The sequence below is a fragment of the Crassostrea angulata genome, chromosome 6 (assembly GCF_025612915.1).
Source record: "Crassostrea angulata isolate pt1a10 chromosome 6, ASM2561291v2, whole genome shotgun sequence".
In the NCBI taxonomy this organism is placed as follows: Eukaryota; Metazoa; Mollusca; class Bivalvia; order Ostreida; family Ostreidae; genus Magallana; species Magallana angulata.
Genome location: NC_069116.1, coordinates 40,555,487 through 40,569,033, shown reverse-complemented (window position 1 = coordinate 40,569,033; position 13,547 = coordinate 40,555,487). Strand labels below are relative to the sequence as shown.

Genomic DNA, 13,547 nt, shown 5'->3' with positions numbered 1-13,547 from the left:
ACCTGCAGCTATCTTTTTTCATGCTTATCACAGCTTCTTTGCGTTCTTTGTAGTAAGGAAACATCTATAATAATTTTGTATTTTCATTATCAAATTTTAAAATTATGTCTATTTGAGATAAGCATGTTTCATTGTTTTTTTTAAATAGTTAATTACTTATAAAGTTCTTGTTAAAAGTAAAGATTTTTTTTTCTAAATTAATGCATTTGTTATATTTGTTTTCAGTCTCTTTATTTCATTTCTTAAATAATGCTTGACAACTTATTGTGTTTTTCTAAGCTTACCAAAATATATATATGTTCAAGTTTGTTCCTTCCTTAACTCTCTGAAAGGGGTTTTTTTGTCATTGATTTTTTCATTCTAGTGAATGAATATTGTTCGGACACAAAGGTTTTTTATGAATTTCAAAACATGTTGTGACGCATTAACCACAATGACTAATTTACCAAAAATAGAATTTTACGTAATTGTAATTTATTTTATTCAACAACCCTGTTTGTTAACACGCATATGATTTTAAATAAATTTTTAACGTCTTGTAAGCTGCTAGGTACGAAAGATTGACGAATAAGAGTAAAAAAGTATAAAACAAAACAAATGGTCACACTGTACAACATTATTATTATTATTGTGAGAAAATTAATTGCTCTAGGCACAAAAATAATTTTATATATATATATTCTCAATTGATGCAAAATTGTTATTAATATTGTTAGAGGAACTAAATCCTTTATCAAACTGGCATTATAATATTATTAATTGAAAAATAAATCGCATGACATAAGATATTCTTTAAATATAAGTTTCAAGCTGTGTCTTCGCTGCGGACGAATAGATCTGATACTTTCAGAACTTTGCGGTTTTGGCAATTAAGTTTGTTGTTTACTTTAATTTTAATTTTTTTCGGGCAAAGTAAATGTCAAGCATATATTTATAGCAAAAATTGCAAAATAAATGGAATATATACTGGTTATTTCCTATCTTTAACAAATTGTTATTCATTGAACAGAACGTAAAGATATTTTCCTGATATTAGTCCTCTCTCAGGTAACCGGAAGTAAACAAGTCTTTGTTATTGTTGTGTGACATAATCGCGAGAAAGCAAATTGATCGATTAATCAAATAGACAAAACAACGGAACACGATGTCTGATGTATGACAACGGTCGCGGACCTGAAATTACGAAATAATCAGGTATTTGGAAATAGAAATCACTAATTTGTTTAACGTTATACCTATATAAGTGCGAGATAACCAGGAACTAAATATTAACGTTATATTAGCTGATTAAAATACTTTACAGACGATTATAAATGATAATTAAATTTATTAATGTGCAATGAAGGATTTCAATCTCATTGATAACTTTTTCCATATCAATCTTTTTTAATGGAATATTAAACCCTATTGTGCATCGCTGTATCACTTCAGGTGTATTGAAAATGTTCCACTGATCCAGCTAAAGTCGGAGTGGCGAGGGAAATAACCCGATTATAATAGTGCCTATTTAACTTGCCTGTTAATGGGCCAGGTTTCATGTTCAGCTTAGGTAAGTTTTATATTTATGAAGTAATTTAAGACATTTTTGTTAGACTTTATCTATGTCCAGATTAATAATATGGAAAGCTCTCTGGTATCTAATAGAAAAACTTCTGTGATACTGGAAACAATTTATTCATCACCTTTCCGACTGAATGTGTTTTTTTTTATAGTTATTATATAATATTTTTTTTTTGGGGGGGGGGGGGGTAATTTAGGATAAATGGCGATCAGGAACAAAGAAATTCTAGGACCCAGTCATAATTTTTTTGATGAATGAATAGTTTTTCCATGGCTTTATTTTGTTTTATTTTCCCGTTGTGTTATATTGTCCATTGAGCTCACCTTGCTTACCTGTGTCTAGCTGTGCTTGCTGTAAGTTTACTTAAATGGCAATGAATTCTTTAGTAAATTATTTGAATATCAATGAAATTTACATTTAATAAAAATGCAATTGAAACCTAGTTGGAGGAGTGACCTTGAGAGGGATTGGACAGGAAATCCTGTCCATGGCTATTTAAATATCTGTTATGCAATGTCAGAGCATTATACAATGACCAGCGATACGAGCCTTTATTTGGTGTCCCGTTGGAAGGATTCTACTTGGGAACTGTCTGGGAATGTCATAATATCAATTTATCTGTCTGAGATGTGTTTTCCTTGTATAGTATGAAATTTTAAGGTATTAGTCTTGTTAGTGGACATGGTAGAATTACATAGCCCATGGGTTTATACTCTGTAACATTCTTTTCAACTTTAAAAGTCACCAAACTGTCACTAAAAATAACTTTACATTAAAAAAAATTGAACATAGAAACCCTTAACCAAAATTTTGAAGAAAAAAAATTTAAAAACTAAAAAAGAACTTCCTTAAAAACAACATCACAAGACATCAAAAAATGAATTTCTCCATACATGTATTTCTTAAAGACCTTAATCAGATAAATCAAATTTTACATGTTTAACTTTTCCAAACGAAGCAGACTTAAAAGTAATTGCTGCTGCTTAGATTTAACACAATTAATATAAGAGAGAGAGAGAGAGAGAGAGAGAGAGAGAGAGAGAGAGAGAGATATTAAGTAGAAGATGATAAAGAATTAATGATCATTCATTGATCAAGTACTAGTCTTTGTCTAAGAACAAGCCCAATAACAGGTATAGGAAGTGTGAAAAAAGTCCCAACTTCATAAACATATGTTATCATTTGGTGCTCTTTCACTAGAGGCTACTAATGGATGAAACATCATTATCAATCCATCTGGTCAACAGATTAAGATCTTATCAGGCCCTCCAGAATAGTCTGGCCTTTACAAAGTCTCACTGGGTTCATTGTCTAGAGGCAGTAAAACTGTTTTAGGTACATAATTGTATAGGAAGAGTAAAGTGCTGTCACACATCATTGTTTATATGTACTTTGAAAATGTTGGAGACACTTTTATAGTGTGTCTTATAGGCTCTAATAGTGTACTTATTTGAAATCGCACTAGAATGCAGGAGGGACAGTATTCATGTAGGTAAGGATCAAGATATTTGATCAAGGTTTGCATACTGGGTGACCAGTTTTCTTTTCCTTTAATAATCATTAACCATACAAGAATGAATTCTTGTTTCTTTTTCAGTTGATTTTTGTTATCATTTAACAATATTGATTAGTTTGATGGTAAGGTATTTGCTTTAGTACCAGTATTTGAATTTGATGGTCTCTTTATTTTTAACTCCAATTTTTCAATCCAAGAAAAACTTTGATTTTTGTATCCTTGGGATAATTGGTGGTGTGATTTATTGTTCTGATGTGCATGCATGTACATGCATATGTATTATGTACTGTAACAGTTAAATTTAGATTTTAAGAGCTAGGGCGCCTGGATGATTGAGGCCATTATAGATTAATTATATTAAACCTTTGAGACTTAGGACTATGTGTACAGATATAGGAAAATATTCAAATTTTGAAGTAAAGAATGATATATTTTTTTTTTCTTCACTAAATAATACTTAATGTCCAAAAATATCATAGGTAAATCTTCTAGGTAATTTGTTGATCATCCAGCCCCCTTAAAATATGATCTTTATTAAGCCTAAACTCTGTGTTAAAAACCTGATTTTTGAAGAAAAAAATTCATTTATCAGGGCCCAAGTTCATCATACAAAAACCATGGGAAAAGTGAACAAAGCCAAGGTCGCTGACGATGACCAACAGGTGAGCTTCGAAGCCACGGATCACGGGGACAGTGTGTTGGCGGGGCTGAAGTACCTCAGGGAGAAGCAACAGCTGTTTGACGTCACATTCATTGTGGAGGGGCAGAAATTCCAGGCACACCGTGTGGTCTTGGCATCATGCAGTGACTACTTCAGGTATGAGTCAACTGGCTTGATTTTTTCTTCACGGTTGACAAAGAAAAATTGCCCCATTGATTAGGTATATATTTAATATACCTGGTACCCTGTACTGTATAGAATAGGGACTTTGTTAGTGAAATCATTATAGTTAAGAGGGCTGGGGGCCCTTGTTATTTCTAGACATTATTAATCTCTTTTAGAGGTAAATTTTAAAATTTTTAATCCAGACACAGTTGAACTTCGATATCTCAAACACTGATATCGCGAATATAATGGATATGTCAAAGTCATTTGTAAGTATGAACCCCTTATTTTTTAAAGTATTTTACCCTGAATATCTCGAATACTGCGATATCTCAAAGTTTTTTAAAAACAGTCCCATTTATTTTGAGATAATAAAGTTTGACTATATTTGATTTTTTTTCATTACTGTAAAATGATAGTTAAGACCAAAAACATCATATTTAGAATTTTCACTTAATTGTGATTCCTGGTGGTTAGTTTGTTGACACTCATTAACTAGTTTGATTATTTCTTCATGGTTGACAAAGAAAAATTGACCCATTGTTTAGGTATATATATTCAATATACTGTTTAGAATGGGGACCTGGAAAAAAAATCATTACAGTCACAAGACTTTCCTAAAAGGATACATTATTTGGTTTTTGTGCTTTATTTTTTCTTAGAGTTATCTCTCTCTAACTTTAATACAGCTGAATGATTTCTTGGCAAAATGTTTGTAATAACTTAATTATATGTTTTACTTTCCTGAGCTACCAAATAATGTACTGTGTATTTTTTTTTTCTTTTTAAACAGAGCAATGTTTACTGATGGGTTGGTGGAGTGTCAAAAAGACATCATTTCATTAAATGGAGTCACAGCTAAAGGAATGAAGAACCTGATTGACTTTGCCTATTCATCTAAGTTATTTCTAGATTTTGGTAAGTTTTACTGGTCTTGATATGTTAATGAATTAACAATTTCTTTTTTTTGGCTGTATTCTACTCTTTCCTAGATAACCAAACTTCACAAAAGAAAGAAAACATATCAATATAAAAAAAATGAGGATGCAGGATGAAAGTTTGAATTAATTTTGTTTAATAATTTTGCGCAGATAATGTTGAAGACATTTTGCTCTCTGCCAATCACGTACAGATGTTGCCTGTTCTGCAGGCCTGCTCTGATTTCCTCAAGCAACATCTGAGCATCGAGAACTGTATCGACATGCTCAGACTGACAGACTTGCTGTGTATCAGGAAACTGAAATCAGACGTTCTCAAGTTTATATGTTCCAACTGGACTAGAGTGTCCGTTACTCAGGAGTTCTGCAACAAGTTAACTTCCAGTCAGCTCATAAGCATTCTGAACAGCAACTTGCCCATGAACTGTTCAGAAACAGATGTTCTGGAAAGTGTGGTCAGCTGGATCATGTTCGATATTCATTCCAGAGACCAATATTTCCTGCCTTTGATAAAACTTATACAGTTGGAAAATATACTGAGATCAAGTTTATCTGCAATGCCTAACAAGACTGAATTTGATGGCTTACTCGATGCTCATCCAGTCTTTCAGAAGTATTTTTATAATTCTTGCCATGATTTCCAGCCATATTTAGTAGATTCAGGTTTGATCAATAATAGAGGCTTTTCAAAGGCTTTGGTTTGTGTTGGAGGCTTTAGTCCAAATGGTGGGATGACAAATGACCTTAGGTTTTTCAGTCATGAAACCCATGCATGGAAAACTTTGGCCTCCATTCCTCATATTAAGCAGTGCAATTTCGGTTTAACAGTATTAAACAATGAAGTGTTCATCATAGGAGGTTGTTTTAATGATCAAATACAAGAAGTTGTACATCAGTATGGATTCAAGTACAACCCAGAAAAAGACTCATGGAAAAGCATTGCAGCCATGAGTCTGGAGAGGTGTCGATTTTATTTAGGGGCTGTGGGAGGGAAATTATATGCTATTGGCGGGGATCCTTCAGCAAGCATGGATGTTTCTCTTGAGTCCTCACCATGTGAGTGCTTCCATCCCGAAGAAAACAAATGGACCCCTATTGCGTCACTACCAGGAAATCGTTCTCAGCATGCGGGTGTTGTTTTTGAAAATGCATTGTACATTTCCGGTGGTCTTCAGGACGCGGATGAAGAATTTTTCACGAGCTTCTATAGATATGATCCGGATTCGGACAGCTGGACTGAGCTAGCTCCAATGCTTTCACCAAGAGCCGACCACACCATGCTTGTGTATCGGGGACACATCTACGTGGTGGGAGGATGGCACGAGAACGCGAATCAGCAGCGGATCATGGTGGCCGATCTGGATCGCTATGACCACGTGACCGATAGCTGGGAAACTCTGACCACCATTCCGGACCCTCGTCTGTACGCTAGTTACACGATAATGGACCAAAGCGTGCACGTTGTCGGGGGGTGGGTCAACGGAAACTACCAACGGAAAGCACAAACGGTGCAGACAGTAGATATGGAGACATTGGTAGTCACGACGCAAAGCGTTGGTAAAATGGAGGTTTGGGAACACAGTTCTTGTTCATTGTACATTCCGCATTGCAAAATGATAGACAGTTAGTCAGCTGTTACATGTAGTTATTCTAAGATTTTATTTATTTTTTTATTTGCACAGCGATTTTGCGTGTTTTGTTTTTTGATTGCGACGGGATCATATTTTTGCTTTTTAGTATGCACACAAACTCGTTATGCAACTAATTATGGATGTTTTTGTATTCCATATACATTTTTAGTTTAATGAAATCCAATGATGATTTTATTTAGAAAGACACAAGGATCTATATTTGTTTTAAATATACATGTAGTATTTACAATGTAAGTCCCTTGCTTGATATTGAGTATTAAACATCAAGCACTCTTTTATTTTGTTGATTTGTTTTGCAATGAAGTATTGAGATATTATAGAACATTAGACCAGCAAATTATTAAAAAAAAAAAAACAAACATAGTAAGATTTTATGAAGAAAACATTGTTGATACGTGGAAAGCAATTAACACCCGGGAAAAATATATTCAAAAATTGTTCTATCGTACAGGGTGTCCCATAATATCTGATACATGTATCATTTACACTTTAAATAACTTTTGATTAAATCTATTTAACAAAATATCAAAGGCATTTTCATAACTGTATATGATGTAAATTTTCACTCAACAAATTTCACAAACATTCATAAGTTTTTGAGAAATTAAGCATTGTTTTTAAAAACAGAACGAAAATGATGGTTCGTCAAAATCACGTCCTATTTCATCAATGACAACGTCAATTGGTTGAGCTATATTCCTCACAACAACCACTGAACGGATTCCAGTTTTGGGAGTTGATTTTAATCAATTACTCAGTTACTCAGGCAATCCGAAAGTGAAACAGTGTTTGGACCTCAGCACAAATCATTGCTGTTGATAAGACTTAGTTTTTGAAAATAATTGATAAATGCGATGTAATGTATGCTAAAGCATTGTTTCTTAAGGAAACGTATTTATAAATACCTTGAAAATAGTCAGATTTTAAATGGTGCGAACAATTTAAATATTTTTTGTAGTCCTATATATTCCTACGCCAGAGTTTAATATAGTATCGTTCAACTCGACGCTCGGTTGTCTCCGTAAATCCTTGTCGAGATTTACGGTGTCAGCCGAGCGTTTGGTTGAACGAGACCAGAGTTCAATATTGCTTGGATCCATACAATTTTCGAGAAATATTTCTATGACTGATACATACATGTAGTTTTGATTGAATAAATGTTATCTTTAAATATTATTTAACATAATTCATATGGGGGTTTCTCGACATTCTTGTCGAAAAAGTCCAAAAATTCATATTATAAAATTGTGCGTAATTCAAATTAGAAACTACATTTACTTGTCATGAAAAATAACATCATTGATTTTAAAATCAGTTAACATCGACAAAATCAACTCCCGTCAGTTCTTCAGCACTTTGATTTCTAATCTTGTCACCTTTTTAAAAATATGTTACTTGTTGAGTTGTTTCCCCCAGGATATTCTCATTTCATATATCGTACGACTAAATCCGGGGTCTGTGTTTTAAGTCAAGTCAAAGGACTCTTTTAAGAGCACTTTTAAAGAGTCGTTCACTTGACTTAATTAATAAGATGTTATATAAAGTTACAAAAAGAGCTTTAAAAACTTTAAAGTGTGATTTAGTTGCTTAATTAAACTTCAATCATGCTATGTAACACCTCTTTTTTTCTAAACCAATTTTGGTTAAAAATAACACCGAACTTCAACGGCAGATAAAATAAATACTTCAATATAACAGTTATGAAAATCGCTTGTGGGGACCGATCAGTGACTTCAATGTAAGCGATATTTCAAAATTTTATATTCTACGGTGTAGAATTGTGTGTGAAAGTAAAAATTAGAATGCTGAGTTTTTGGATAAGATTGTTGAAGGTAAAGAATCAAAATTGCCATTTTTATTGTATAATTTTTTACATATCCTAACACAAATCAACAATTATGATTTCAAATGTGTTGAATGTATACAGAATTTTGCAAGAATGTGGTCTTAGCTATGTCTGGTTGACGCACAATGTAGAAAATGAAAAAATGGATTTAAATGTTGTTAAGCAAACTTTGATTGACCAATTTCAATAAAAATGGGTCTCGGATTATAACGCATCTAGTAAAGGACTGATTTATAATTTGTTTACCAATAACATTTTTGTACCTAGAAATTACATAAACTTTGGTGCTTATATGAATAACATTGCCACATTACTTAGATTTAGAACAAGCAATAATAAACTGCCAATTTGAGACGGGCAGATGGAACAATGTACCTAGAAATCAACGAATTTGGTAATTTATGTAAAAATAACATTGGCGATGAAAATCACTATATTATGATATGTCCAGATTTGAGAGAATATAGAAAAGCTTATTTACCATCAATGTATTTTAGACGACCAAATGCTTTCAAATTTTTAGAATTATTTTCATGTAACAAATTACATGTAGCTGTTATTAATAACTTATGTAAATTTATCAATATTATAAATAAGAGAGTCAACTCTCCAGGTTGACGTGTACAGTATACATTCCTGCATTTTGTATAATATTGTCTGTACATGTATTGTATATTTTCTCTATGTTGTGTTTTATACAATATGAGAATAAATAAAATGAAATGAAATGATATTTCAACATAGCCGATTTCATAATAACCGTTAATTTAATACAAAGATTATGAGAGGCTAAAACGAGTGGTTAACACCTCTTTTTTCTATATAAACCAATTTGGGTTAAAAATAACACCGAACTTTCACGGCCGATAAAATATATTTGAGCATTGAATCCTTATTTCTGGATGTCGTCGGCTCCATAACACACCAGGCCGTGTAGACAAATCGATTGTCGCGCGTTAATGCTGTATGATGCCTGGTTATTTGTCTGCTCGGCCTGGTGTGTTGCAGGAACGACGACATCCAAAAATGAGCTTTCAGTGCTTATATTTATATTCATTTGGATATTTATTTGTATGAAATATTTGTGTATCGTCGCAGTAAAGCCATTAAATACGCCCTTGGTCAGGGATAGAAACATACATGGAACAGCCATATTAATATTATTTACGTGTAGCTCGCTTGAACCGCGACTGAAATATAGTGCCATAAAAAGAAACTTTGTCGAGAGAATGAGAGAATTTTTTTTTTATTAACGAATAGATATGATTTATCTATCATTTTTTCAGAAGTACATATCAAATTGATTATGTAAGTTTAAACATTTCATTTAATCTTACAATAATAAATATATTCAAAATGCGTGATGACGTTTATACTTGTGCTCATGCGCCGTGACAAGACTAAGTGTGTTTACAGGAAATTAAACGTCGCAGATTTCCAATGCAAACGGATGGTGAAATATACACGTACATATATATATATATATATATATATATATATATATATATATATATATATATATATATATATATATATATATATATATATATATATATATATATAAACACACACACACACACACACACACACACGAGAGAGTCTAAGTAAAACAGCTTTAAACTTTGACCCACATTAAAAAGAAACACACTTTTAAAAAAGAAAAGGTTTATTAGGTGTTGACTGCCCGTAATCACAGATGGAAGTATAATAGGAAAAGGGAAAATTCATCGGAGAAAAGTCGAATATCGGTCCAGGTCGTTTTTTTCCGTGAGTTTGGTTCACGTGTCAGGTCGCCTGAAAAGAAACAGAATTTATTTTTCTTTCAATACACTAATGTTGATAAATAATTTATTTAACAGCTCGTATTAAATATAGTACTGTTGATGTGTATTTGTATATATGTGTGTGTGTATGTGTGTGTGTGAAAGAGAGAGAGAGAGAGAAAGTTACCATCTTATTTTCTTCCAAGTGCATTGACTCCTTGTTGTACACCTTGTACTGCACCAGTTGCAAAACTTCCGGCAGCGCCGAGAGCAGTGTTTGCGAGACCCCCAACAACATTAGCAGTACCGGCTGCCACATTACCCACTGCATTGACGGCACCGCCAACGAGGTTACCAGCAGCAACGCCGGGGCCGCCACCGTACACAGGATAGCCTCCACCAACTGGTACAGGATAGCCACCGGCGACAATCCCACCGCCAAAACCCGCAGCGCCGACCGGATAAACACCACCAGTCACTCCGCCAATACCCCCAGCGCCGACCGGATAAACACCACCACCCACTCCTCCAATAGGAATGGGTGGACTTACTGGGACGAGTCCACCACCACCTACGAAGTAATCATCATCATAGTAACCAGCGTTGACACCACCAAATCCTGCTGCTCCAAACCCAATGTCACCTCCAACTCCACCATATCCAATTCCACCATTATATCCACCTTGTTAAAGAATGAAATGTGATTAATTTATAATAAAATTTAATTCTGAAAACTGAGCGCTGAGGTGAAATTAATATTGCAGAACAAAAATGATTACCTGGCCCAATAACGTATCCTTGCTCGAGTTCGAATCTAGGTCCCGTTAAACGGTCAAGAAAAGAACCAAAAGGTCCACGGCGTCCTGGATGAAAAAACAAAATTAAATTACTGAAATACCACAGTGTTTGAGTTATACCAGTGGTACTTCCGACAAGTTACATATTTCACAAGAATTCTATACATGATGTATTTTAGTTCACTTTGGCCAATAAATATGTAACTATCGAGGTCACTAGAATAAGTTTCTAGACAAACGAACAATGCTTACAATTTAACGATGATTCCATATCTATCGGATTAACTTTCTTTTGTATAAATAGCTTCAGTTAATCCTATACGTGTCCATTGTAGTGATGTTTTAAAACATTTTCATAATTTACACGTATCTACAGAGTATTGAGATCGAAGTAAACACAAAAACGATATAACGAATTACCAAAGGAATTCAATTTAGATATGATTAGGTCAATACAAACAGCATGCCTTTCTAGCATGGTCGTTAGGGGAACCAAAACTATACGCTCTCCAAAGATTCTTGATTTGTATGTGGACAAAATAGACACTTACTGTTGGTAAGCACTGTGACGGCGGCGCCAGGTCCTAAGGAAGCGCCACCGTAGTCATATCCATAGTCAATTCCTCCATACTGAACATCGTCAAATTGTCCATCGTAATCAACGAAACCTAAGTCGGTATCTACAATTCTTGCATTGGTAAGGCCCCCGCCCACATAGCCTCCGTCGAAACCACCAGCATATCCATCGTCCACGTAGACATCTCCGCCAATCGCTGTATCGTAAATGCCTGCTGCACCACCTGTGGTTAGACTTCCTGCACCTAGGCCGACGCCACCGAAGCCTGTATCATATCCGATGCTTGCCGTCCCGACAGGAACATCAAATTGGTGGGCATTAAACCCTCCGCCAACCATGCCGAGACCGGCACCACCTCCTACAGCACCGCCTCTATAACCAATTGACCCTCCGATGCCACCTCCGATACCAGCTCCGAAGCCACCTTCGATGCCACCGAAGTTTGCCCCTACAGGAACGTCATATTGATGGGCATTGAAGCCCCCGTGCCACCGGCCTCCTCCTCCGTATCCGTGTCCCCCACCGTATGATCCCGCCCTTGCCACTGCAAGGGCCGCAGCCAATATTATAAGAAACCTCATGCTGTCTCCTGTAAAACAGATAGTTTACAGCATATTTATCTCATTAACGGACAGTGTCACGTTTAGTTTCTTACAAAAGTAAATGATTCATCTAAGGTTTTGCTTGCACTGCGATCTGTAATTCTTATAAACAATACTGTTTTGAATGAAAATAAAGACAACCGTTGTCCCACTGTCCTGATATATTTAGTTTTAGCAATAAAAAGTAAATCTGTCCAAACCAGTACAAAAGTATTCACTTATACAAGAGAGCAGTTTTAACGCTAACAAATTAGGATCACCCTTAAGTACATATATTGTCTTATAATTATAAAAAAAAAAAAGAGAATAAAATACCAGCTGTGATTTCTTCCTTCACAGCCCTGTCTGAATGAATCGACGTAAGATGGTGCTTTATATATTCATTAGTGAGAACGTGACCGACCAATGGTTGCAAATGACGCACCCGAGTTATAATAGGCCCGACGGATGGACCTTTCCCGGAGGCGGTTAGTATTGCAACCAGAAGGAAAACAAGTCAGCGTACAAACCTCGCACCGCCACAAAATGATTGGTGCCTGAAATCCCCTATCGCACGTTGGATGCAATACCGGGGTTTTGTATAATTATACTTATGTACCTCGTATAAAGGAATTACGTTAGAGAAATAATAGGGGTACACGTGTGTATAAATCTTCCGAACAAGCATTTACCTCGCTACAGGTGACAACAGTATAACATTATGATGTTGGTATTTATTTATTTTTTATTATTTCCAGATATTCCGCTTAATAAATTCGTAGGAGAAAGAGGGCCTCCATTGCGCACACCGAAATTTTTTTCTCTGTCACTTGCATAACATTGATTTTCATGACAGTAGTTTTTGTACCAGTGGAGTATGTATAACACGTGTATATGCATACAAACAATACTAAAAAGTCAATATTAACTGGTTGATAATTTTGTTTTCAAAAACAATTTTTATTTTTTTGAGAGGCTCTGTAGCAAGTATTTAAACTTAAGGAGGCTGGATTGTCAACAAATTGTTATTTATAGTTTTAACAACAAAGTATTTTTTTTTAAATCTAAGTACATGTACTTTAGTTTTAAAATCTGGACATTTTACTATATCTCTATACAAAACTCTTCCTTTTCAAAGAAAATTAATAAAGTCTAAAAATTTCCACGAGCATCTTGCCCTCTTAATTTAATTATACTACAAACAGACTGTTAATTAGAAAGAAGTAATACGTGTTTGAATGAAAATTCAAAAGTTGGAAAATAACTCTCTACATGTATAAATATGTGTATTGGTAATTGAGAGCGACTTGATTATTGATTGTACTAGAAAATAAGTGCAATGTTCCCTCAAATCACTCACCTTTTGCATTTACATAATATGTGAGAGGATTGGGTAAAAGCTCCCAATGTGACTAACTGTATAGGTATTTCTGATACGAGAAATTGTACAAACGTAGATTATAATAGCTACAGGTGAATTTGTTTCTTAT

At 34.4% G+C, this 13,547-nt stretch overlaps 2 protein-coding genes across 2 annotated transcripts; one reads left to right on the top strand and one right to left on the bottom strand.

Annotated features, from left to right (window-relative positions):
- Positions 1-1,037: 1,037 nt before the first annotated feature.
- On the top strand, positions 1,038-6,768 carry LOC128188983 (kelch-like protein 13). The gene is made up of 5 exons (XM_052860339.1): positions 1,038-1,194; positions 1,432-1,549; positions 3,670-3,894; positions 4,697-4,821; positions 4,995-6,768. The coding sequence occupies exons 3-5, from the start codon at positions 3,695-3,697 to the stop codon at positions 6,467-6,469; spliced, it is 1,800 nt and encodes a 599-aa protein (XP_052716299.1). The 5' UTR covers positions 1,038-1,194; positions 1,432-1,549; positions 3,670-3,694; the 3' UTR covers positions 6,470-6,768.
- A 3,219-nt stretch (positions 6,769-9,987) lies between these two features.
- Positions 9,988-13,426, bottom strand: LOC128187504 (uncharacterized). Its single transcript, XM_052857930.1, has 8 exons — positions 13,418-13,426; positions 12,750-12,753; positions 12,394-12,531; positions 11,913-12,065; positions 11,451-11,876; positions 10,882-10,965; positions 10,290-10,784; positions 9,988-10,133 (listed from the first exon to the last, which is right to left on the bottom strand). The coding sequence occupies exons 1-7, from the start codon at positions 13,424-13,426 to the stop codon at positions 10,294-10,296; spliced, it is 1,305 nt and encodes a 434-aa protein (XP_052713890.1). The 3' UTR covers positions 9,988-10,133; positions 10,290-10,293.
- Positions 13,427-13,547: the final 121 nt, after the last annotated feature.

Excerpts from the sequence above, each read along its gene's own strand:
- LOC128188983 (XM_052860339.1), top strand. The coding sequence starts at position 3,695 with ATGGGAAAAGTGAACAAAGCCAAGGTCGCTGACGATGACCAACAGGTG. Across the intron at positions 3,895-4,696 it reads TCATGCAGTGACTACTTCAG|AGCAATGTTTACTGATGGGT; the intron begins GTATGAGTCAAC and ends CTTTTTAAACAG. Across the intron at positions 4,822-4,994 it reads TAAGTTATTTCTAGATTTTG|ATAATGTTGAAGACATTTTG; the intron begins GTAAGTTTTACT and ends AATTTTGCGCAG.
- LOC128187504 (XM_052857930.1), bottom strand. Across the intron at positions 12,066-12,393 it reads GAAGGAAGAAATCACAGCTG|GAGACAGCATGAGGTTTCTT; the intron begins GTATTTTATTCT and ends TCTGTTTTACAG. Across the intron at positions 11,877-11,912 it reads TCCTGTAGGGGCAAACTTCG|GTGGCATCGGAGGGTCAATT; the intron begins GTGGCATCGAAG and ends CTGGTATCGGAG.